At 41.6% G+C, this 23,727-nt stretch overlaps 2 protein-coding genes across 3 annotated transcripts in view; one reads left to right on the forward strand and one right to left on the reverse strand.

The window, feature by feature from the left end:
• Window positions 1-13,633, forward strand: part of LOC124043797 (aspartate--tRNA ligase, cytoplasmic-like) — a 35,978-nt gene extending 22,345 nt beyond the window's left edge. Inside the window, exons 7-18 of the mRNA XM_046362771.1 lie at window positions 1,673-1,775; window positions 2,060-2,140; window positions 3,178-3,237; window positions 9,269-9,380; window positions 10,012-10,146; window positions 10,861-11,008; window positions 11,614-11,760; window positions 12,035-12,077; window positions 12,198-12,278; window positions 12,407-12,518; window positions 12,707-12,778; window positions 13,013-13,633. Coding sequence (XP_046218727.1) covers window positions 1,673-1,775; window positions 2,060-2,140; window positions 3,178-3,237; window positions 9,269-9,380; window positions 10,012-10,146; window positions 10,861-11,008; window positions 11,614-11,760; window positions 12,035-12,077; window positions 12,198-12,278; window positions 12,407-12,518; window positions 12,707-12,778; window positions 13,013-13,221 — 1,303 coding nt within the window. The 3' untranslated portion in view covers window positions 13,222-13,633. The remainder of the gene's footprint in view (window positions 1-1,672; window positions 1,776-2,059; window positions 2,141-3,177; window positions 3,238-9,268; window positions 9,381-10,011; window positions 10,147-10,860; window positions 11,009-11,613; window positions 11,761-12,034; window positions 12,078-12,197; window positions 12,279-12,406; window positions 12,519-12,706; window positions 12,779-13,012) is intronic.
• A 288-nt stretch (window positions 13,634-13,921) lies between these two features.
• Window positions 13,922-22,715, reverse strand: LOC124042873 (protein lifeguard 3-like). Of its 2 annotated transcripts, none has more exons than XM_046361007.1 (12): window positions 21,918-22,715; window positions 20,385-20,570; window positions 20,187-20,257; window positions 20,020-20,084; window positions 19,840-19,893; window positions 19,666-19,716; window positions 19,526-19,565; window positions 17,879-17,916; window positions 17,669-17,756; window positions 15,417-15,512; window positions 15,222-15,275; window positions 13,922-15,101 (listed from the first exon to the last, which is right to left on the reverse strand). In XM_046361007.1, exons 2-12 carry the CDS (start codon window positions 20,425-20,427, stop codon window positions 14,952-14,954), a joined length of 750 nt encoding a protein of 249 aa, XP_046216963.1. In that variant the 5' UTR covers window positions 20,428-20,570; window positions 21,918-22,715; the 3' UTR covers window positions 13,922-14,951. The 2 variants fall into 2 exon arrangements, with proteins under 2 accessions (XP_046216963.1, XP_046216962.1); XM_046361006.1 differs by having other exon boundaries at window positions 20,385-20,616.
• Window positions 22,716-23,727: the final 1,012 nt, after the last annotated feature.

Below are 23,727 nucleotides of genomic sequence, written 5' to 3' on the forward strand. Positions count from 1 at the left end.
GTTTAGTTCCTATTGCATTTTATTCTTTCTAGTTTAAGGACAATAATGGTCCCTGTTTGTGCTCTACATTGCTACCACTCATTCACCTGTACCTTCAAACACCCTTCCTCACAATTTGGCTCGATCGAGACTATCAGATCATGTATTTTCTTTTTTATCCTGTGGCTCGATTGCTCCAAAATAATTTGTTTTTACTTTGCTTGTGTAAATAGGTGTTTTGATTCAGCACTTTATTGTATTGCAGTTATTGCACACAACCACCAAATCCATGATGAAACGTCTGTCATGAACCAGCTTACATCAAGACAAATGTATAGTCGGGTTGTGTCCCAAATGTCACCCTATTCCCTATAAAGTGCACTACTTTTGACCAGAGCCCATAGGGAATAGGGTGCCATTTGAGATACAGATCGGGTTGAGGCCTGCAGCTTCCGCAGAGATCTAAACATCCTGCTCCCCAATCTTTTCAATCCACACAATGCATATTGTACTTTTCCCAACTATTAAAAATAAATAAATAATCACAACTATTGGCCTTAAACGGTTAATGAACTCTAACTGTTGGACATGTTCTATGTTGATTGAATTCTGGGGAAGCTGAGTAAGCTTCTGGGTCACATGGGTCCTTTCGTAATCATCAAGAGGTTAAGCCAGGCCAGTGGTGACCTATAGGGAAGAGCGTGTAATGCTTGTGTCACGTATAGTATTTCCACTTCCTCATGCCGAGTTAAATTAGGGTTAGGGTATCCTCTGCACCAAAGTATCTTGGTTAACTTTCTCTTACTAGAACATAATATTACACAATCGATTTCACATATCTTTATATAAGACACAGCCTAGTCAGTTGCCTTGTCTGACCCAGAACAGACCATAGGATCTCCTGTGGTGTGAGTCATCTTGATGTACAAGTACACCCCATGGACATGACATTAGTCTAGTTAATCAAAAGACTTACTTGTATGACTTAGTCATATTAGTTGATGGGCAGTGTTCATTGTCCCTGGGCAGGCTGGCCAGGTGTTAGAGGGATGAGCTTATTAATGTGGGCTTTTTATTTGTCTAGCTGATTCCCCCCCCCCATAGTGTGAAACGTCTGACAGAGGCAGCTGCAGTGGACTGACTGGGTTCACCATTGACAACGCTCCTGTCTCTCATTACTGCTTTTTAATGAGAAGAGGTGAAGGATCACACCGGGCTTGCTCCATCTGGCCCCGTGCTATGTGACAGTTGGTATTGACAGTTCTTCATATTTCTATGAGGCTCTCCTGGGGTTCCTGGGAACAGTGGGATAGGATAGCAGTGGCCTGCTCTGGTAGTCACTCAGCATGTCTTTCAGAGGGTTGTTTAACCTCAGTCTTATTGTTGTGTGGCCAATGGTGTTTTACTGTAGTTCATAGCTGTGATGTTTGGTGTTTGCACGTTGTCGCAATCGGATGATTAAATGAAAAGGGTATAAGAATGTCTGACACCATGGTAACCGTGGATCAAAGCAACATTATCCTGTGACATTTTGCCTCAGGAAGAGTAGCATCAGGTGAATTTATGTAGCCATCATTTTTGTATTTTGTTTCTTTATATCGTGTATACCAACTGCTCTGACTCCCACTCGTCTGACTTCAATTGATCTGTGTAGACTGATAAGGGCTGTGCCTCTTTACACCCCCGTCTGCAGCATCAACAAGGAGAGCATTGTGGACGTGGAGGCGGTGGTGAAGAAGGTGGAGCAGACGATCGAGAGCTGCTCTCAGCAGGATGTGGAGTTGCACATTGAGAGGGTAGGTCTGTCTTCTGCTCTGTCTGACCACACCACAGACAAATAGACCGACAGACATGCACACGGAGGGAGGACAGCCGTGAATCAGAGGAGCTACTGGTTCAAAGATATCAGTCTACGACTTCTCTTGACTGCTTTCTCTTTTTGGAATTGTGGTACTTTCCGTTCCGCCTAGCAGTTGAACCTGGAAAGTACTGTGAGTTTAGAGCAACTTTCTAACTGTGAATCTAGTTGAACCAATGTCTCCCTTCGAAAGAAAAATCTCACCTTCTTTTCCTGTTTCAGATTTTTGTCGTCAGCCAGGCCGAGCCTCGTCTGCCCCTGCAGCTGGAGGATTGCGTGAGGCCGGAAGGAGAGGGGGATGAGGTGAGGATGAGGGCCAGGGCTCTTGGGCCTCGTGCAGGCAGCTCTTCTAAGCTGATCAAAGGTCAAACTAATTTCATCCAGAGAACTTCCTCCGCCCTGATGCTTGGTGAAAAATATGTACACACCCTCAAGGCCTTCCGCTGTTGTTTTTGAATAGTATTGGTTCTATACTGGCATTTATTTGATTGAACCTTTATTTAATTAGGCAAGTCAGTTAAGAACAAATTCTTATTTATTATGACTGCCTACCCCGTTCAAACCCTTACCCGGATGACGCTGGGCCAATTGTGCGCTACTCTATGGGACTCCCAATCACGTGCGGTTGTGATACAGCGTGGAATCGAACCAAGGTCTGTAGTGACGCCTCTAGCACTGAGAGTCAGTGCTGTAGACCGCTGCGCCACTCGGGAGCCATGTTGTCAGTCCGTATCTGTATTAAGGGTCTACTCTCCAGTGTAATTCAGAGACAGCTGAAGTGTGTCAGTGTTTATGCAGTAAGCCAACCCCAACAGCAGTTGTGTCTTAAGGTTTTTGTCTTTGGGGAAGTCTCTCTGTCTGTCAGTTACAGAAACTACCGTGGGGGAGGAGGCTCTGGACTGGGCTCGGTCTGTGTCTCCGTCTTCATGTTCTGATTCAATATGAGCTGGATGTGTGGAGCTTGTTCACAGCTTGTTTTAACGCCACGGAAGCTCCAGTAAAGCCTGACAACCTGTGATATAACATTTTAGGAGCTTCGGTGCTCTTTTACTGCGTTATTGGATTGTAAATTGGTTGTATTCGTTTATTTTTAAAAAAATCATTAAAAAACAGGTTAATAAGGTTTAAAAATACAACAGGATAGTAATTCATTTCCGGGGGGGGGGGGGGGGATAAACAAACATTAGAACACATAGATCATGTCTCACATTATATTTCAATGTCCTACTGTGTTTTCACACATGTCCAATTTGTTTGTTCCCATATACTTCAGATGTGTTTAATACTTTTAAATGTTTTGTAATATGGTCAAATGATGTTGGCGTTATGCGTTTACTCAGGATGGAAGAGCGACGGTCAACAAGGACACCAGACTGGACAACCGAGTCATTGATCTCAGGGTAAGTTCTACCACACTATCACACTTCAACCAGTGTTACATTCTTTCCAAAGACATATAATGAGTTATTCTAGATTCAAATTGGGTTTGCAGTTTGTAGCAACAAAATATTGTGATGATGAGATGTAAAATGACCGCATCGTGGTATGTAATCCCACTTTGCAGGCCCGTGAGTTAGCCTGCTGGTAGAGTGGAGTATAGAACTGTGCATGGGTTCAGAGGTTTTAGGAGAGGGGTGCTAAACCAGACTCTGCTAGAGGCCTCATTGTTCTGTTCTGAGGCGTACCCACACTACTGATGTGGCAGCAGGAAAACAGCCCTATACCGCTCGACTCACCCTGGCTTTGTCACAACACCTGTTTCTACAAAATATCTCTTTGAGCTTGAGGACTTGGGCCTGTTATCACAACCACACTTAAATGAAGGGTAAACCCATAAACAGGGTTTCACACAGACCGACCCCTATCCCTAACCCCAGTCAACAATAAAGGGCAACCATAATGAAAAGGCACCTACCAACCAAGAACCGTTTCAGTGAAAATAAAAGGTTTATTTCACAAATAACTTCCCTTTTTTTCCACAGTGTACAGGCCAGCCATTTTGTTGAAAATAAGTGGTTGATGCCCTCTAGGGAAATACGGAACTATCCGTTAGGCACCATATGAGTGGCGTTGGTGGCGTGTGACCAAAACCACAAGGCATGGGCTGTTAGGCACGATTGTTTTGAGAGCTTGCATGTCAACGAGAGTGACACACTGAGTTATTTCGCTCTCGCTCTCTTTTATACCTCCCGCCCTGGTGTGAGGACATAGAAAGATAACGGACCCCTCCTCCCAACTCACAATAGAGAGAAGTGTTTATTTTGCACAGGAATTATGTAACTTATTTGTATAAGTCCTTATCTAACCAGGCTTTCATGTCAGTTTGGTTTGCTCACTAGGTATTTGCTTAGCAGTTGTATCTAGTGTTATCCAGAAGTGGCAGTTATTCATCAGAGCAGGAGTTATTTTCCAACCACAGTCAACTATAGGCTACATATCAATTTACCATTTCAACCGGGGCCAGACTGGACCAGAGTCATTGTCTGCAGATTCATTCTCTTACAATGAGAGAGTCCGAAAACTCTCGTTCAGGCATTTGGGAATGTTTAGAAGATTGAACACTGAAAGCTCACATTTCTATCAGAACGCTCAGAGCTTTTTGTAATTAAACTCTTTGTGTAGATGACGAAAACTAGAGATGAAACCAGATAGAACTGTTTGAATAAATCCTCAGTAATAACACCAGTCATATTAGGAAATTAGTAATCTGATCAACTGAGAACTAAGTGAGAAGAACACTCCTATTGGCTCTTAGTAGCCTTACAGTCAAAGGGTTTGGGGATTTTGGCTGTTCCTCTGCTCGTTCCCAGACGTTATGTGTAATACCCAGCTTATTGACGTGCCTCATCACGAGTCATTTTGATGACTGGGTTATTTTCTACACCACTAAGTTGACCTCTGTATACAACTAGAATGAATTGCCAATGTTAGGTTTTGAAAATAAGACAGAGCTCCATCTCATGTTTATTTTCTAAAGGCTTAGATTAATGTGAATTGCACCCTGTCTCCACTCCCTCTTATGAAATGAAAGGTGTCGAGACTACAAGGCAAGATGTGACGCAAGCAGTGTTATCTGTTCACTCTTTTTGTTTTTTTTGGCATCGTGTAATATCTCTGTGTGGGTCATTATCTACTCCACACGTTTCTTTCAGAGGAACCTGTTCTATATGCTGTACGTCAGTCTTCATATCATAGAAGCTGCAACGACTGCATCCCACTTTGAAACTTCAAAGTTTAAAACCAGTGTTCCATTGATTTGCAACCATTTTGAAAAATTAAGTGTGTGTGTGTGTGTGTGTGTGTGTGTGTGTGTGTGTGTGTGTGTGTGTGTGTGTGTGTGTGTGTGTGTGTGTGTGTGTGTGTGTGTGTGTGTGTGTGTGTGTGTGTGTGTAACCTTCTAGTTTTGTGCCAACATCAAATTGCTCCGTTTTTCTTTATTGTATTTATGTACATTACCGTTTAAACATTTGGGGTCACTTAGCCTTCTAAAAACAAGGACATTTCTAATTGATCATTAGAAAACCCTTTCGCAATTATGTTAGCACAGATAAACTGTTGCTCTGATTAATCAGCAATAAAACTGGCCTTCTTTAGTTGAGTATCTGGAGCATCAGCATTTTGGGGTTTGATTACAGGCTCAAAATGGCTAGAAAAATTTTATTTTTTTATTTTATTTTTAATTTTACCTTTATTTAACCAGGCAAGTCAGTTAAGAACATATTCTTATTTTCAATGACTGCCAGGGAACAGTGGGTTAACTGCCTGTTCAGGGGCAGAACGACAGATTTGTACCTTGTCAGCTCGGGGGTTTGAACTCGCAACCTTCCGGTTACTAGTCCAACGCTCTAACCACTAGGCTACGCTGCCGCCCCGGGCTGACAAGCTCACATTTCTATCTTCTAAACATTCCCAATAACTTTCTCCTGAAACTCATCAGATTCTTGTTCTGAGAAATGAAGGCTATTCCATGCGAGAAACTGAAATCTCGTACAACGCTGTGTACTACTCCCTTCACAGAACAGCGCAAACTGGCTCAAACCAGAATATAAAGAGGAGTGGGTGGCCCCAGTGCACAACTGAGCAAAAGGACAAGTACATTCAAGTGTCTAGTTTGAGAAACAGACGCCTCACAAGTCCTCAACTGGCAGCTTCATTAAATAGTACCTGCAAAACACCAGTCTCAACGTCAACAGTGAAGAAGTGACTCCGGCTTTCTAGGCAGATTTGCAAAGAAAAAGCCATATCACACTGGTCAATAAAAAGAAAAGATTAAGATGGGCAAAAGAACACAGACACTGGACAGAGGAACTTTGCCTAGAAGGCCAGCATCCTGGAGTCGCCTCTTCACTGTTAATGTTGAGACTGGTGTCGGTTAGGACATCTACTTTTCTAGACACAAGTAATTTGTCCAACAATTGTTTACAGACAGATTTATTTAACTTATTCACTCTATCACAATTCCAGTGGGTCAGAAGTTTACAAACACTAACACGGAACCCAAACTGGCTGTGCGCAATTCTGCATAACGTTATATTGTCCCCCTACACCAAACGCGATCACGGACACGCAGGTTAAAATATCAAGTCAAACTCTGAACCAATTACATTAATTTTAGGACAGGTCGAAAAACATTAAACATGTATGGCAATTTAGCTAGTTAGTTTGCACTTGCTATCTAATTTGTCCAATTTAGCTAGTTAGTTTTCACTTGCTATCTAATTTGTCCAATTTAGCTAGCTTGCTGTTGCTAGCTAATTTGTCCAGGGATATAAACATTGAGTTGTTATTTTACCTGAAATGCACAAGGTCCTCTACTCCGACAATTAATCCACACATAAAATGGTCACATAAAATTGTCAACCAATCATTTCTTGTCATCTCTCCTCCTTCCAGGCTATTTCATCTTTGAACTTATATGGTGATTGGCATCTACACTTTCATAGTATTAACACGACAACCGGCAAAACAGTTCGTCTTTCAATCACCCACGTGGGTATAACCAATGAGGAGATGGCACGTGGGTACCTGCTTCTATAAACCAATGAGGAGATGAAAGAGGCAGGACTTGCGGAGTGATATGCGTCAGAAATAGGAACGACTACTGTTTTAGCCCGTGGCAACGCAGACGCTCATTGGCGCGCACGTGCAGTGTGGGGGCAATAAATGAATAACATATATTCCTAAATTTGTATTGCTTACGCTAGCGGCGTGAGCGGTGCAGTCATGGTAATTTGTAAGTCGCTCTGGATAAGAGCGTCTGCTAAATGACTTAAATGTAAATGTAATGGTATACGTTGGCTGTGCCTTTAAACAGCTTGGAAAATTCCTGAAATTATGTAATGGATTTAGAAGCTTCTTATAGGCTAACTATCATTTGAGTCAATTGGAGTTGTACCTGCAGATGTATTTCAAGGCCTACCTTTAAACTCAGTGCCTCTTTGTTTGACATCATGGGAAAATTAAAAGATGGGGATCAAAAACATGGGGATCAAATATCGTACTTTTTTGGAGAAATGTCCGCTGGTCTGATGAAACAAAAATGTACAATGACCCTAAGCACACTTCCAAAGTTGTGGCAAAATGGCTTAAGGACAACAAAGTCAAGGTATTGGAATGGGCATCACAAAGCCCTGACCTCAATCCTATAGAAAATGTGTGAACTAGCAAGGAGGCCTCAAACCTGACTCAGTTACACCAGCTCTGTCAGGAGGGATGGGCCAAATTCACCCAACTTATTGTGGGATGCTTGTGGAAGGCTACCGGAAACGTTTGACCCAAGTTAAACAATTTAAAGGTAATGCCACCAAATTCTAAGTGTATGTAAACTTCTGACCCACTGGGAATGTGATGAAAGAAATAAAAGCTGAAATCAATCATTCTCTCTGCTATTGATCTGACATTTCAAAATATATCAAAATATATTTTTGATTCTTTAAAGTAGCCACCCTTTGTTTGCACACTCTTGGCATTTTCTCAACCAGCTTCATGGGTTAGTCACCTGGAATGCATTTCAATTAACAGGTGTGCCTTAATTTTTGGAATTTCTTTCAATTTGAACCAACCATGCATTTGAACCAACCATTTGGGTTTGTGACAAGGTAGGGGTGGTATACAGAAGATCGCCCTATTTGGTAAAAGACCAAGGCCATATTATGTCAAGAACAGCTCAAATAAGCAAAGAGAAACGACAGGTCATCATTACTTTAAGACATGTCGGTCAATCTGGAAAAAAAGTGCAGTCGCAAAAACCATCAAGCTCTATGATGAAACTGTCTCTCATGAGGACCGCCACAAGAAAGGAAGACCCAGAGTTACCTCTGCTGCAGAGGATAAGGTCATTCGAGTCACCAGCCTCCGAAATTGCAGCCCAAATAAGTGCTTCAGAGTTCAAGTAACAGACACATCTCAACATCAACTGTTCAGAGGAGACTGCGTGAATCAGGCCTTCATGGTCAAATTGCTGCATGGAAAACACTACTAAAGGACAACAATAAGAAGAAGACTTGCTTGGGCCAAGTCAATGGACATTAGACCAGTGAAAATCTTTCCTTTAGTCTGATGAGACCAAATTTGAGATTTTTGGTTCCAACTGCTGTATCTTTGTGAGATGCAGAGTAGGTGAACGGATGATCTCCGCATGTGTGGTTCCCACCGTGAAGCATGGAGGAAGAGGTGTGGGCGTGCTTTGCTGGTGACACGGTCTGTGATTTATTTAGAATTCAAGGCCCACTTAACCAGCATGGCTACCACAGCATTCTGCAGCGATACGCCATTCCATCTGGTTTGCGCTTTGTCCCACTATCATTTGTTTTAAAACAGGACAGTGACCCAAAACACAACTCCAGATTGTGTAAGGGCTATTTGACCAAGAAAGAGAGGAATGGAGTGCTGCATCAGATAACTTGGCCTCCACAATCACCCGAACCTCAACCCAATTGAGATGGTTTGGGATGAGTTGGACCGCAGAGTGAAGGAAAAGCAGCCAAGTGCTCAGCATATGTGGGCTTTACTTGAAAAAGCATTCCAGGTGAAGCTGGTTGCGAATGTGCAAAGCTGTCATCAATGCAAATGGTGGCTACTTTAAAGAATCTCAAATATATTTTGATTTGTTTAACACCCTTTTGGTTACATTCCATCTGTGTTATTTCATAGTTTTGATGTCTTTACTTTTTTATTCTACAATGTAAAAAAAATAAGAAAAACCCTTGAATGAGTAGGTGTGTCCAAACAACATTTGACTGGTACTGTATATTTATATCGCCTGCGATTGCATAGAATACTTCCAGTTCTTTATACTGTACATGTTTTATGCTGTGTCTTGTGTCGCTATCCGTCACCACACATGAAGTTCCCTCTCAGGAAATACAAATTTATTTTAATTGACTGTACTTTTGTTTTTGTGTGTGTTTCTGCTTGTTTCTCCTCTGGTAGACAACGACCAGCCAGGCCATCTTCCGCCTGCAATCCGGAGTGTGCCAGCTCTTTAGAGACACCCTGACCAACAAGGGCTTTGTGGAGATCCAGACCCCCAAAATCATATCAGGTACCAGCACTGAGCTCATAAAGCAGTGCAGGCTCAACTCTTGACTATCTGGTCATTTGTGCTCTTTGGTGAGCTGACTCTCAATTGCACTTCACAAGCGTGAGCACATAGACAATGTGTGACCATGTGTCACGTTTTGTAGCCATAGAAATGTGTAACACAACAGTGTTGTTTACTACAGTACTTGCTACCACAACCCCAAATGTGCTAGTTTTTTTCCCCTGAGCTGTGGTGAAACAAGTGTTGCTTTCACTTCCTCATCTTCGGTAGGAGCCAATGGCATTCAATCCAGCCTGGCATTGACGCATTTAAAATTGCCGCCTTTTCGGTCTGAGCAGCTGCGGATCAACAATGTGCGCTAATCTAAAAACCGCATTCACCTCTGCCAACACCCATCACATGTACCCTGTACAAAATGTTCACCCTTCTGTTAAGGAAAACACATCAGACAATCTACTATATGACAGGAACGTCTAACAAGTGCGTAAATAAGCTAATGGCGCTGTTAGGAAATGGTGTCGTCACATAGACGACTTGAAAAAAGGCTGTTCACTACAGACAGATGATTTTTGTGCCATGTGTTGCTTCTCTCCTGGGACAGTTGACTAAAAGGTATCTTTCTCCTCTCTAGCTGCCAGTGAGGGTGGGGCGAACGTCTTCACTGTGTCCTACTTCAAAACCAGCGCCTACCTGGCCCAGTCTCCCCAGCTCTACAAGCAGATGTGTATCTGTGCTGACTTTGACAAGGTGTTCTGTGTGGGACCAGGTAAGGCAGCACCTTGTGAAGAACCAATGGTCTAGCGGGAATGCTACTAGTCAGGCACGTGTACGCTACTCACCACCGGAGACCGGGGTTCAATCCCTGTGTCCACCATTACTTATGTGTTCCCTCTGGTCTGTCTCCCCCTTTGTTTCCAACTGTCTGGATAAAGTTTAAAAATAATAATAATAATATTAATCTATATATAATACCACATCTCTTAGCCGTTCACCTATCTCCCCCTGTATCCAATAATGGGAATTAATTTTGAATATTGGGTTGAATACATCAGTCACTCTAGTTATGTAGTCAACAAACAAACAGTGGCGTACACAATATTAAACCTGGGCAGATAACTGCAAACACAACGCATTTCTACACATAGACGGTGTTGTGATAGGGCTCGTTGAGCAATAGGAAACATAATGTATCTGACTGACTTGTGCTTGGTCGCACAATGTCTCTTTGTGAGGTAGGTCAACACGGCTAGCACCTGGCCGGATCCACATGTAACCAGAGGAGTATCGACCCCCCCCCCCCCCCCCCCCACGCAGTCTCACATGTCTAATCTGTGTCCCAAATGGTGCCCTATTCCCTGGTCAAATTGTAGTGCACTATAAAGGGAATAGGGTGCCTCCCCTGTTTATCTCTGGGTTGATGGATCTAATCTTCACACTGAAATACGATGTCGCTGATACTAACTGAAGTTCTCCGTTCCAGTGTTCAGAGCGGAAGACTCCAACACCCACCGTCATCTGACAGAGTTTGTGGGCCTGGATATTGAGTTGGCGTTCAACTACCACTACCACGAAGTGATCGAGTCCATCACCGACACCATGGTTCAGATCTTTAAAGGACTCCGAGACAAGTAAGCTGGGATTCACTTTGAACCCATGTTAGCGAATAATAACTGAGCAAGTGGATGAGCCCCATATTGAGTAAATGCGTGCCTCCACCTCCATCTCCTGGTATGAAAGGGCATTGCATCTGTGATGAGGGATCAGATGGTATTTGGGTAATCTCTCGTGGACATACTACTTAAACATAAATGGTGCCGTAGATCTGTTATGATACAACGGGATGCGTGAGATAACGAGCAGCTTTCTTTCCGGCGCTTTAGGCAAATCTCGATTTCGCAGGTGTTAGCATCTTTTGAATTTCAGAAGGGGAGGGGACATTTGGCTCATAGACTTGCCAGTAATTTACAAAGAGAGAGGGTGGAGTGCTTCGTTCCAGTTCCGATCCTCATTCAATCTCGTCTCTTAACACGTATGGACCCAGAACTTAATCCAGTATCCGACCAATTATGCAAGACTTTAGTTCTTGGTTAACCAAGATTAGTATTTGAGTGACACAGTTGTGTGTTTTAAGGGAAGGTTTTCCTTTTAACAATCGAGGCACTTATCAACTTCTACTGTCCTCCAAGAGTTGCTGAATTACCTTTTTTGTATGTGGTGTGTGTGTGTTGGCCAGGTTCCAGACAGAGATCCAGACGGTGGGGAAGCAGTACCCCAGCGAGCCATTCAAGTTCCTGGAGCCCACTCTTAGGCTGGAGTACTCTGAAGGCGTGGCCATGCTCCGGGAAGCCGGGGTGGAGATGGGAGACGAGGAGGACCTCAGGTCAGTAGCAGGTCCAACATAAGACATTAAAATGGGTCGGCAAGTAGCACAGCGGCTAAGAGCATTGGGCCAGTAACCGAATGGTTGCTGGTTCGAATCCCAGAGCCGACCAGGTGAAAAATCTGACAATATGCCTGCCCTTAAACAAGGCACTTAACCGTAATTGCTCCTGTAAGTCGCTCTGGATAAGAGCATCAGCTTCATGACTAAACTGTAAAGAGCAAATACATTTTTCTACTGAAAATAACAATTTTTTCAAAACGTTTTTTCATAGCACTCCCAATGAGAAGTTGCTTGGTCGTCTGGTGAAAGAAAAAGTATGTTACATTCAGTTTCTTTGGGATGTCAACAGATTTTATGTTACTCTAGATGGTACGTGCTGAGCATTTTAGGCTTCCAAAGCAGACTAACGCACCTCTTTATCGCCTTTCTGTTAGTATGACACTGACTTCTACGTGCTGGACAAGTACCCCCTGGCAGTGAGGCCCTTCTACACCATGCCTGACCCCAACGACAAAGTATGCAAGTCACTAAACACAGACATACACACACCACACTTCAACAGGTTGATCATGACACCATTGTGACAGGACATTGGCAGTGTTATACCAGAGGTGTAACTGACTTGACTGATGTTTCCTCCCAGAAATACTCCAACTCCTACGACATGTTCATGAGAGGAGAGGAGATCCTCTCTGGAGCCCAGAGGATCCACGATGCCCAGCTGCTCACTGAGAGGGCCATGCATCACAACATTGGTAATGAAACAACTCTGCCTTGTTATTCAGGGCAGCCATATTGGTCAATCAGTAACTCAAGCTTCTTTTCTTCTCTTAAGTGATTGCTAGAAAATCTGCATATTATTACTATGTTACGAATACACTGGTGCTAATATGTAAAGTGGTGATGCTAGTATCAAATATTACAATGATTTGTGTTGCTGCAGACCTGGAGAAGATCAAGTCCTATATTGACTCCTTCCGATATGGAGCTCCCCCACATGGAGGTGGTGGCATTGGTAAGAAATAAAATACTAACTCTAAACCTTGGCCCATACCCTCTCCATAAGAAATCCATTGTACATCTATTCTAACTATACTCATTGTAAATATACTCTGCATGAAAGATGTTGTCAAGCTACTCAAAATATACCCATTGTAAGTATACTCAGCATGAAAGATATAGTCAAGGTACTCTAAATCTATTCATTGTAAGTGCACTGTAATGCTGATATGTGAGTTGTTTCCCTCAGGCCTTGAGAGAGTCTGCATGCTCTACCTGGGTCTTCATAATGTCCGCCAGACCTCCATGTTCCCCCGTGATCCCAAACGCCTGACCCCTGAGCGGCCATCGATCGCCATTGGACACAGATGCAGGACATGGGGAAACTACATTTTAATCTCCAACACACCAGACAGAGGAGACATGAGTGGCACAACACTGAAGTGCCACTGTGATTAACAAGAGAATAATAGATAACCAAGCCACGCTACTACGGTTACCAGCATTCAGAAATATAATCATAATATAAGGGTTAAATAATTTGAAGACATTATCGAAATGGAATATGATTTAGAGATGTAATAACTTGGGCTTAGCTCGAGTACCTGTCTGTTTCTGCCGCTTTGCCATGTTTGGCTTGACAAATAATTGAGTAGGCAAACGTACAAACAGTTTCCAGGCTTCCCTAGGCTCACCAATGGGGATAATAAACCTGTGTTTTATGTCTAATACTTTATCAACTTTGATACCAGTCTTTGTCAGAGTACAGAGGTATGACTAATAAATAGTCTGGTGACATAATTTTTAATTATTGCAGCTGTTTTTAAAGTAATTGGAGGAAAAAATAAATAAAAGTACTTCCAAAAGCTGGTTTCGCTTTCCATCTTTGCTCTCTTATTTCAAAAAGACAATCCTTAGTTTCGGGGTGCATACAATCTGTATTGGGTTACTGGAGCCCCTCGGATATATGATATCTCGATCGCTCAAGGAGGAGCCACTAACCAAGTCATTGAAAACAATGGGGGGGAAACAACCCATATCATATTCTACACGTTCTTTACTATGTGCTAAGGAGCTTGCCTTGTTCATCACTATAAGCCCTGTCACTTGAGAAACATTCACGTAGAAGTCTTTATTTACCTTTCAGGAGGAATGCTGTCATGTTTGTTACATTATGAAATTGGTGGACATGAAGTGCTTTTTGTAAGGAAAAGAACCATAGTGAACTGGCACCTGAAAGGAATAGTGTATGAAATCAACTCATAATTGGAAAAGTTCACACACTAATAATCTGTATAAGAGAAGATACCCTTTTCATGACTTCCCATCTCTATGCCATCCAGATTCAGTTGGGTTGAAAAAGTCCCCATGCAATAATTGCTTTCTCACAGAAAAACTGCATGGCAAACAGAACCTTCTGAGATATTGTCTTTAATTATTGGTTCTGATAATCAGAAATGTATATCAAGAAAAGTAAACTTTTCTACGGTTATCACATATACAATTGAGGAAAATGGAAGTGATGTTTTAATAAACTAGGTGGTTCGAGTGCTGATTGGCTGACAGTTGTGTATGCTATGGGTGTGACAAAACACATTTTTACTGCTCTAATTACATCAGTAACAATTTTATAATAGAAATAAGGCACCTTGGTGGTTTATGATATATGGCCAACATACCACAGCTAAGGGCTCTGTCCAGGCACTCTGCGTTGCGTCACGCTAAGAACAGCCCTCAGCCGTGGTATATTGGCCATATACCACACCCCCTCTGGCCTTGTTGCTGAACTGTAACACCACCAATGGATGCATACAGAGACAGTTTGAGCCATTTTGACAATGGATTCTGTTTGACATTTTTACGGTTTAAGGGAAAAGGCAACATGAGGACAAGAAATGTATTTTAAACAAATATGTAGGTCAAATCAAATGCGATTCAGACAATCATGTATGCATATTGCATTCATAACTTACCAAATCATCACATAACCAACATCCATTCTGGGAATAAGTAAATATATAACGATCTTAATTGAAAGTTTGCAGCACTCTCATAGGGTTATGTTAATGGGATTACAAGAATATAAAAACTATAATTGACAGTCCTGTATGAGAAGCAACAGTTTGAGGTGAAAAAATACAATATAAGTAGGATCCATCCACACTAGGTCGTATGTCGTCCTCCTGCCTTTAATCTGTGGAAGCCCCAACTAGTTGCAGGAGGAAAATGAAGATCTGGACAATGTCAACATAAAGTGAAAGTGCTCCAAAAACATACTCCTCTGGGCTGATGGAAAGCTTGCGGTTTCCGATGAGAAGCTGGGTGTTGTATGCTAAAAACTACAAAATAAAAAAGGTTCATTTCATTCCTACAGGTTGGTTCAAGAGAAATGAATAAAGTCACCATTCTATTCCCTTTGATATACTGAGGCTTTTCAAGAAAAAGAAAAAAAAACTCACCAGGGTGTAAATGACAGCTCCAATTGCAGCATAGAGCATATGAAGCCATGGGACCTGTGAGTGGAAGAAAACACAGGACATTTTGTATGTATAGGCCTTCATTTCTCAGATTTGTGCAAATAGAGACAAAGTGCATTAAAATGTGAAAAAAATGCATTAAAGCAGTTCAACTTTTGACCAAACTGAGGCACTTACATATTTAAAGGATAGTACGATGGCTGTAATGATCCCAGTAACCAAGACTACGATGGCAAGAATACTGAAAAGTCCCCCACAAGATGTAAAATCCACCTGTCATAAGCATAGACATACAATTGAAGTTGGAAGTTTACATACACCTTACTTAGCCAAATACATTTAAACTCAGTTTCACAATTCCTGACATTCAATCCACCACTTCATTTTAAGAATGAGAAATGTCAGAAGAATAGTAGAGTGATTTATTTCAGCTTTTATTTCTTTCATCACATTCCCAGTGGGTCAGAAATTGACATGCACTCAATTAGTATTTGGTAGCATTGCCTTTAAATTGTTCAACTTGGGTCAAATGTTTCGGGTAGCCTTCCACAAGCTTCTCACAATAAGTTGGGTGAATTTTGGTCCATTCCTCCTGACAGAGCTGGTGTAACTGAATCAGGTTTGTAGGCCTCCTTGCTCACACACACCTTTTCATTTCTGCCCACATGTTTTCTATAGGATTGAGGTCAGGGTTTTGTGATGGCCACTCCAATACCTTGACTTTGTTGTCCTTAAGCCATTTTGCCACAACTTTGGAAGTATGCTTGGGTCATTGTCCATTTGGAAGACCCATTTGCAAGCAAGCTTTAACCTCCTAATGTCTTGAGATGTTGCTTCAATATATCCACATGATTTTCCTCATGATGCCATCTATTTTGTGAAGTGCACCAGTCCCTCCTGCAGCAAAGCACCCCCTCAACATGATGCTGCTACCCCTGTGCTTCACGGTTGAGGTTGGTGTTCTTTGGCTTGCAAGCCTCCCCTTTTTCCTCCAAACATAACAATGGTCATTATGGAAAACCTTCTATTTTTGTTTAATCAGACCAGAGGACATTTCTCCAAAACGTACGATATTTGATCCCCATGTGCAGTTGCAAACCGTAGTCTGGATTTTTAATGGCGGGTTTGGAGCAGTGGCTTCTTCCTTGCTGAGCAGCCTTTCAAATGATGTCCATATAGGACTCATTTTACTGTGGATATAGATACTTTTGCACCTGTTTCCTCCAGCATTTTTACAAGGTCTTTTGCCGTTGTTCTGGGATTGATTTGCACTTTTTGCACAAAAGTACGTTGATCTCTAGGAGACAGAACGCGTCTCCTTCCTGAGCGGTATGATGGCTGTGTTGTCCCATGGTGTTTATACTTGCATACTATTGTATATACAGATAAACGTGGTACCTTCAGGCATTTGCAAATTGCTCCCAAGGATGAACCAGACTTGTGGAGGTCTACAATTTTTTTTTCTGAGGTCTTGGCTGATTTCTTATGAATTTCCCATGATGTCAAGCAAAGAGGCACTGAGTTGGAAGGTAGGCCTTGAAATACATCCACATGTACACCTCCAATTGACTCAAATGATGTCAATTAGCCCATCAGAAGCTTCTAAAGCCATGACATTATTTTCTGGAATCCAAGCTGCTTAAAGGCACAGTCAACTTCGTGTTTGTAAACTTCTGACCCACTGGAATTGTGATACAGTGAATTATAAGTTTATTAATCTGTCTGTAAACAATAGTTGGAAAAATTACTTGTGTCATGCACAAAGAAGATGTCCTAACCGACTTGCCAAAACTAGTTTGTTAACAAGAAATATGTGGAGTGGTTGAAAAACCATTTTTAATGACTACAACTTAAGTGTATGTAAACTTCGGACTTCAACTGTACATGTTCTTCACAACATTGGTCAAACGACAATCATTAAGGTACACAAATGACTCAATAGTTGAAATGTTTCATAGGATGTCACATGAATGGGCATTTTTTTAAATTGTATTTAATCTTTATTTAACTAGGCAAGTCAGTTAAGAACAAATTCTTATTTACAATGATGGCCTACCAGGGAACAGTGGGTTAACTGACAGATTTTTACCTTGTCAGCTTGGGGCCAGTAACCTTTCGCTCTAACCAATGCTCTAACCTCTAACCACTAGGCTACCTGCTGCCCCAATAACTTCATATGAAAGGTCTACAAAAATGAACAACCATGGAATGTGCACAATAAACCCAGGGAATCAATGTATGCTATTTATTTAGACAATCAATTACATAAGGAGGAATTGCACAAGATCTTACCCAAAATGTCATGAATATTTAAAAGACAGTCGCCCATTGTAATCCTAGACAAAAGAGTCATTTGATACTGACAACAAAGACACTCTCACAAGCTACAGGCTGTAGGTTCTAAAGAGGCAGTTTTTTTATCCACGTACCTTAGTTTGAAAGCAGAAGATGGTGACAATTATGCACACTATTGCTGTTATTCCAATGGTCAGCAACACTGCTTTTGTGTCATAGTAACTACAAGAAATGCAAAGTAGATTGAGTCACAAAACAAACATTACTACTTCACGTTACATTAGTATTTGTAGTAGTATTATGTAAAAGAAAATAAAAAAATATATGAAAATTCTATAGCAAACCTTGATATTGTTCCTGTCATGTAGGACATGGCCAGTGTCTAGAATATGACATATAAAACAATAACAATACAATCATAACATATCTATATTGTAGATGTAAAGTCAGCAAAAAAGGAAACGTCCTTTCACTGTCAACTGCATTTATTTTCAGCAACCTGAACATGTGCAAATATCCGTATGAACAAAAGATTCAACAGCTGAGACAAACGGAAAACAAGTTCCAAGACATGTGACTAACAGAAATGGAATAATGTATCCCTGAACAAAGGGGGGTCAAAATCAAAAGTAACAGTCAGTATCTGGTGTGGCCACCAGCTGCATTAAGTACTGCAGTGCATCTCCTCCTCATGGACTGCACCAGATTTGCCAGTTCTTGCTGTGAGATGTTACCCCACTCTTCCACCAAGGCACCTGCAAGTTCCTGGACATTTCTGGGGGGAATGGCCCTAGCTCTCACCCTCCGATCCAACAGGTCCCAGAAGTGCTCAATGGGATTGAGATCTGGGCTATTCGCTGGCCATGGCAGAACACTGACATTCCTGTCTTGCAGGAAATCAGCCATACTGCTTGTTCTGTGCGTGGTGGCATTGTCATGCTGGAGGGTTGTGTCAGGGTGAGCCTGCAGGAAGGGTACCACATGAGGGAGGAGGATGTCTTCCTTGTAACACACAGCGTTGAGATTGCCTGCAATGACAACAAGCTCAGTCCGATGATGGTGTGACACACCGCCCCAGACCATGACGGACCCTCCACCTCCAAATCGATCCCGCTCCAGAGAACAGTTATCGGTGTAACGCTCATTCCTTCGATGATAAACACGAATCCAACCATCAACCCCGGTGAGACAAAACCATGACTCATCAGTGAAGTGCACTTTTTGCCAGTCCTGTCTGGTCCAGCAACGGTGGGTTTGTGCCCATAGGCGACGTTGTTGCCGGTGATGTCTGGTGAGGACCTGCCTTACAACGGGCCTACAAGCCCTCAGTCCAGCCTCTCTCAGGCTTTTGCGGACAGTCTGAGCACAGATGGAGGGATTGTGCGTTCCCGGTGTAGCTCGGGCAGTTTTTGTTGCCATGCTGTACCTATCCTGCAGGTGTGATGTTCGGATGTTCCGATCCTGTGTAGGTGTTGCTGTGGTCTGCCACTGCGAGGACGATCAGCTGTCCGTCCTGTCTCCCTGTAGCGAAGTCTTAGGCGTCTCACAGTACGGACATTGCAATTTATTGCCCTGGCCACATCTGCAGTCCTCATGCCTCCTTGCAGCATGCCTAAGGCATGTTCACGCAGATGAGCAGCGACCCTGGGCATCTTTCTTTTGGTGTTTTTCAGAGTCAGTAGAAAGGCCTCTTTAGTATCCTAGGTTTTCATAACTGTGACCTTAATTGCCTACCGTCTGTAAGCTGTTAGTGTCTTAACGACCGTTCCACAAGTGCAAGTTCATTAGTTGTTTATGGTTCAATGAACAAGCATGGGAAACAGTGTTTAAACCCTTTACAATGAAGATCTGTGAAGTTGTTTGGATTTCTAAGAATGATCTGTGAAAGACGGGGGTCCTGAAAAAGGGGCGTTTCTTTTTTTTTGCTGAGTTTAGTTCCATTATGTGTTAAGACATGATATAGAGATGATTTTTTTGCAAGCGTTACTTACAAAAATGGCCAGCAGCACAAAGTTCCAAGGAAAGCGTCTCCTAAACAAAGATGATGAAGATCAAAAGATAAATGTCATTATCTGTTGTTTAACGGTGTACTGTTGTTTGCAGAGTATAAAGAGGGCATGGATCATCTTACCTTGGCCCTTCGCAGCAGACAAGAATGCAATAAGTGACTAAATAAACAGCGCTGGAAGACAAAGACGCCATTAGGTCAAAAATATTGCTTGTGTTTTATTATAATATCTAATTCAGAAATAATGAATGAGTAATACATGTAGTAAGGAACCTTAATGGAATATGAAGTACTTACAATGATGTCCAATACACGGCTGGGTTCCTAATGACAAATGCACGTACTTCCTCACTGTAATATAGATAAAATGCTAAAAACGCTAGCATTGCACAAACAGAAAACTAAAACAGAAAAGAGCTCACATTGATATTGCATGGTATGACAGAGATAATACAATGTCACACTGTTGACACTTACACAAATGTAAACACAGCCACAATTGATACAGTGACGATGAGCTGAGCAGCCAAGATTAAGTACACCTGTCCCAACACAAAAAAAGGTGAATTCTGTCATGATCACAGCCAATAGAAGTGAACTGAGTGATTAGGAAGTCAAGTTGTAAAAGGTATAAGATCCCATACTTTTCGGATGAACGCATGTCGAATAGAAATGCTTTCCCATGCTGTAGAATATGGAAATTCATCGTCTTCCACTGCATTAAAGAAAGACACAAAGTCAATAATGACCAAGTAAAACTATTTTGACAAACTTCGGATATTAACAGTATATATTTTTTCATATTTAATATATTATACTGTACAGTAAAATAGCTTCAGAACCTTGGTTGGAGGTGGGCATTCCTAGAGGAATGGAATAAGGCATCCCAGAAGGAGGGTAGCCCAGAGGGTACCCTGCTTGTCCTGGGTATTGAGCTGAGGACTGAGCAGGGTATGGTCCATACGCTGGTGGGGGCTGTGGGTAGTTCCCATGCCGGGGCCTGGGGCCATGTAGTGCATCTTCATAGGCTGGAGGGAAATCCGACTTTGACATTATGACATGCGATATGGGCACCTTATAAGACAGAGGGGGTAAGAGGGAAACATTATGCCTCGTTCAAAACAACTGCGAACTACCTCCGAATTCAGTGCGTTCAAAACAACTGCGAACTACCTCCGAATTCAGTGCGTTCAAAACAACTGCGAACTACCTCCGAATTCAGTGCATTCAAGACAACTGGGGTGGGATCACCGTTTTGAACGGTGATCCAACTCAGAAAGATTTGACCCCCCCCCAGAGTTCCCAGTTGTCTTGAAAGCACCAATAGACCATGCCAATGACATCACATATTTTCGTCCCCACAACGCTATATATCCATTTTCAGAAATGTTGGTAAATTATCTTTCGTTGTTTAAATACATTATGAAAGAGATGTGTGTTTTCTCACTATCTAATCATGACATGATGTTCAATGACATATTGTGCTGTATTTGTTAAGAATCTATCACCTGATGGGTTCATTTCTGAGACCAATAATCATGTTTTTTGCTAAATGCTATATGTCCGTCTCACTCAGAGAAATAGGTAGTAGCCTCCTGCTAGATTTTGCACGGCCCAATGTAACAAATAACAAAAAAACAATGTAGAAAGAACTGTACAGATGATACATTTGTGACATCAATATTAAAAATAAAATACAAATGTTTTCAATATTGTATACAGTAATATATGTATGTAAAACATTTACATTTGAGTCATTTAGCAGATGCTCTCCCTGAGCGACTTACAGTAAGTGCATTCATCATTAGATAGCTAGGTAAGGCAACCACACATCACAGTCAAATGTACAGGATAAGAACATTTCATTCCAGCTAAACTATTGATAGGCCTCTATTGTGCAAAGAAACACGGGCTCATACACATCTAAAAATCTATGAATGAAAAATCTGAGAACAGTAATATTTTACATACACATGAAGGTACCCATAAGCAATCATTTCTGAAGAAAAAAACGCAAATGTACATTTATTTGGGGGGGGGGGGTTGCGTTTTGGAAATACACTATGACGAGCAGGGTATTTAAGGTTTAACATATACAGTCTCAGTAACTTCAGATAGGGACTCCTGCATGATTCAGATGACATGTTTGATGTTAATGATGACATCACATTTACCACAAATACCCCGCAGACCACACTGTCTGGCATGACACGCCTTCTAGCATGAACTGTATAGAGGCGTATAACACCATAATAATCGTACAAAATGTGAGTACAAAATAGCCATCCAGATTGTTATAACAAAGTCTGAATTACATTTCATAACGTAGTTTCGACTAAAACTTAGCAAAAACATAAAGACGCATGTATACTCACCAAGTGGATTCTGATGAGATATCGATCTGCGATGTTAAACACCTAACGGTTAAATGGTTTGATCATTTAGCTTGGTCAAGTCTGGGACACTGTTCCTGTGTCGCCTACATTTCACGGAGTTGTAATGAGATCCTTACCCAACATGCCCCCCGGGCTGATGCATACATTTGTAAAAAAACAATTGTGGTTATTTTTGTTTTGTTCCAAATTAACAAGTGTTTACATTTTAAGGCCTGTCATTAAAACCATTATTTATTCACCTTTATTAAGACATTATTTTGAGACCATTTGCTGGAGAAATCATTTTAATACCTATCCGAATAACGCAGGATTACTAGATACATTCCAATAGGCACGACCAAATAGCAACATTTCCGCTGAAGTTACACTGTAACAATGTGTCAACAATGTTTCATAGTTCGATATTAGTTCACATGTCATACTTAGTAGGCGTCACTAGGCATCGCTGTTTGGAAACAAAGTGCGACAGGCCCAATTCCTACTCTCATGGTAAATTTATATTTTAAAGGAAAACAACGTACACATTATGGCCAAAGTTCCACTGTGTTCTATTAACTGGTAGTCTTGTAAACATCACAATATGTATTGCATCCACATCGTTTCAGATACTTACTGCAGAAGTGGAAATAACAATTAGGCGATAGTGACTGAAAAGTGACTGGGCCCATAATCATCCAACACCACTAGTCTCGAAAACCAGACCCGAAGCATTTGAAAATTGTGGGAACGCGGATGTCTAGACTATAGACCTTTGGATTTAGTTGTCACTTTCTTTACTTGTTTGTAGGCTCTTGATTTGTCGGGTGTCAACTGTATGTGTTATCAATTTCAATTAATATTATTGACTAGAAACTACATTCAGACTTGGCTATATGGTTCGCAATGACATGGACAACACATGAAAACACCTTTTAGGACACGCCTGACCCCCAACCCGATATTTCAGAATGTATAGGTTAGAGTTATGTTTAAGGGTTTGGTTAAGGTAAGGTCCGTTTTAGTTGTCGCTACTTGGTTTAAGCGCCAGCTGTATCTTAATGGTGCTTTCAAGGCAACTGGGAAAAACGGGGTCAAATCATGACGCCAGTGATTTTCAGTTCGGAGCTCTAGTAAGAGGCGTCAGTTCCGGACTTGAATTCAGAGTTTGATGACCGTTCAAAAGATTTTCCAAGTCGGAGCTCGTTTTTTTCCCGAGTTCCCAGTTGTCTTGAACGCACTGAATTTGGAAGTCAGAGATTTCTCAGTTCCGAGCTCCCCGTTGTTTTGAACGCGGCAATAGTCTCTCCCACAACACCCTAAAGAAAGAGGGGGAGGAGGAGAACGTAGCCTAACACGTGTGTCGTGAACAACATTAGCGTGAGAAACAATGGTGGAATCGGCTGTTCGCCTTCAAAATAAAAGTCCCAAATTAAAACCACCAACCAAACGGATACAAATAGTGAAAACATCCCACAATTTGACTAGATAGCGCTGAACACGTTTTGAATGGTGTTACATACATTTAACAAAATATATTTATTAGTTAATTTGACCCCAAAAAATGTTTCAAACTGTATTTAAATATTGTATCCCTATTCTTTTTTTCTTACATTTTTCTTAAAATGTTTGTTTGACATTCACTTGCATTGTTAGAAGCTAGTGACAAGCATTTCGCTGCACCGTTATAATACCTGCTAAACTGTGTACATGACCAATAAACTTTTATTGGATTTTGATTTGTGGATATATTTTAATTCAGAATTGCATTTGGGGCATACTCATATGCACTGTACAGCCTATCCCATGGATT

This window comes from Oncorhynchus gorbuscha, linkage group LG09 (genome assembly GCF_021184085.1).
Source record: "Oncorhynchus gorbuscha isolate QuinsamMale2020 ecotype Even-year linkage group LG09, OgorEven_v1.0, whole genome shotgun sequence".
NCBI lineage: Eukaryota > Metazoa > Chordata > Actinopteri > Salmoniformes > Salmonidae > Oncorhynchus > Oncorhynchus gorbuscha.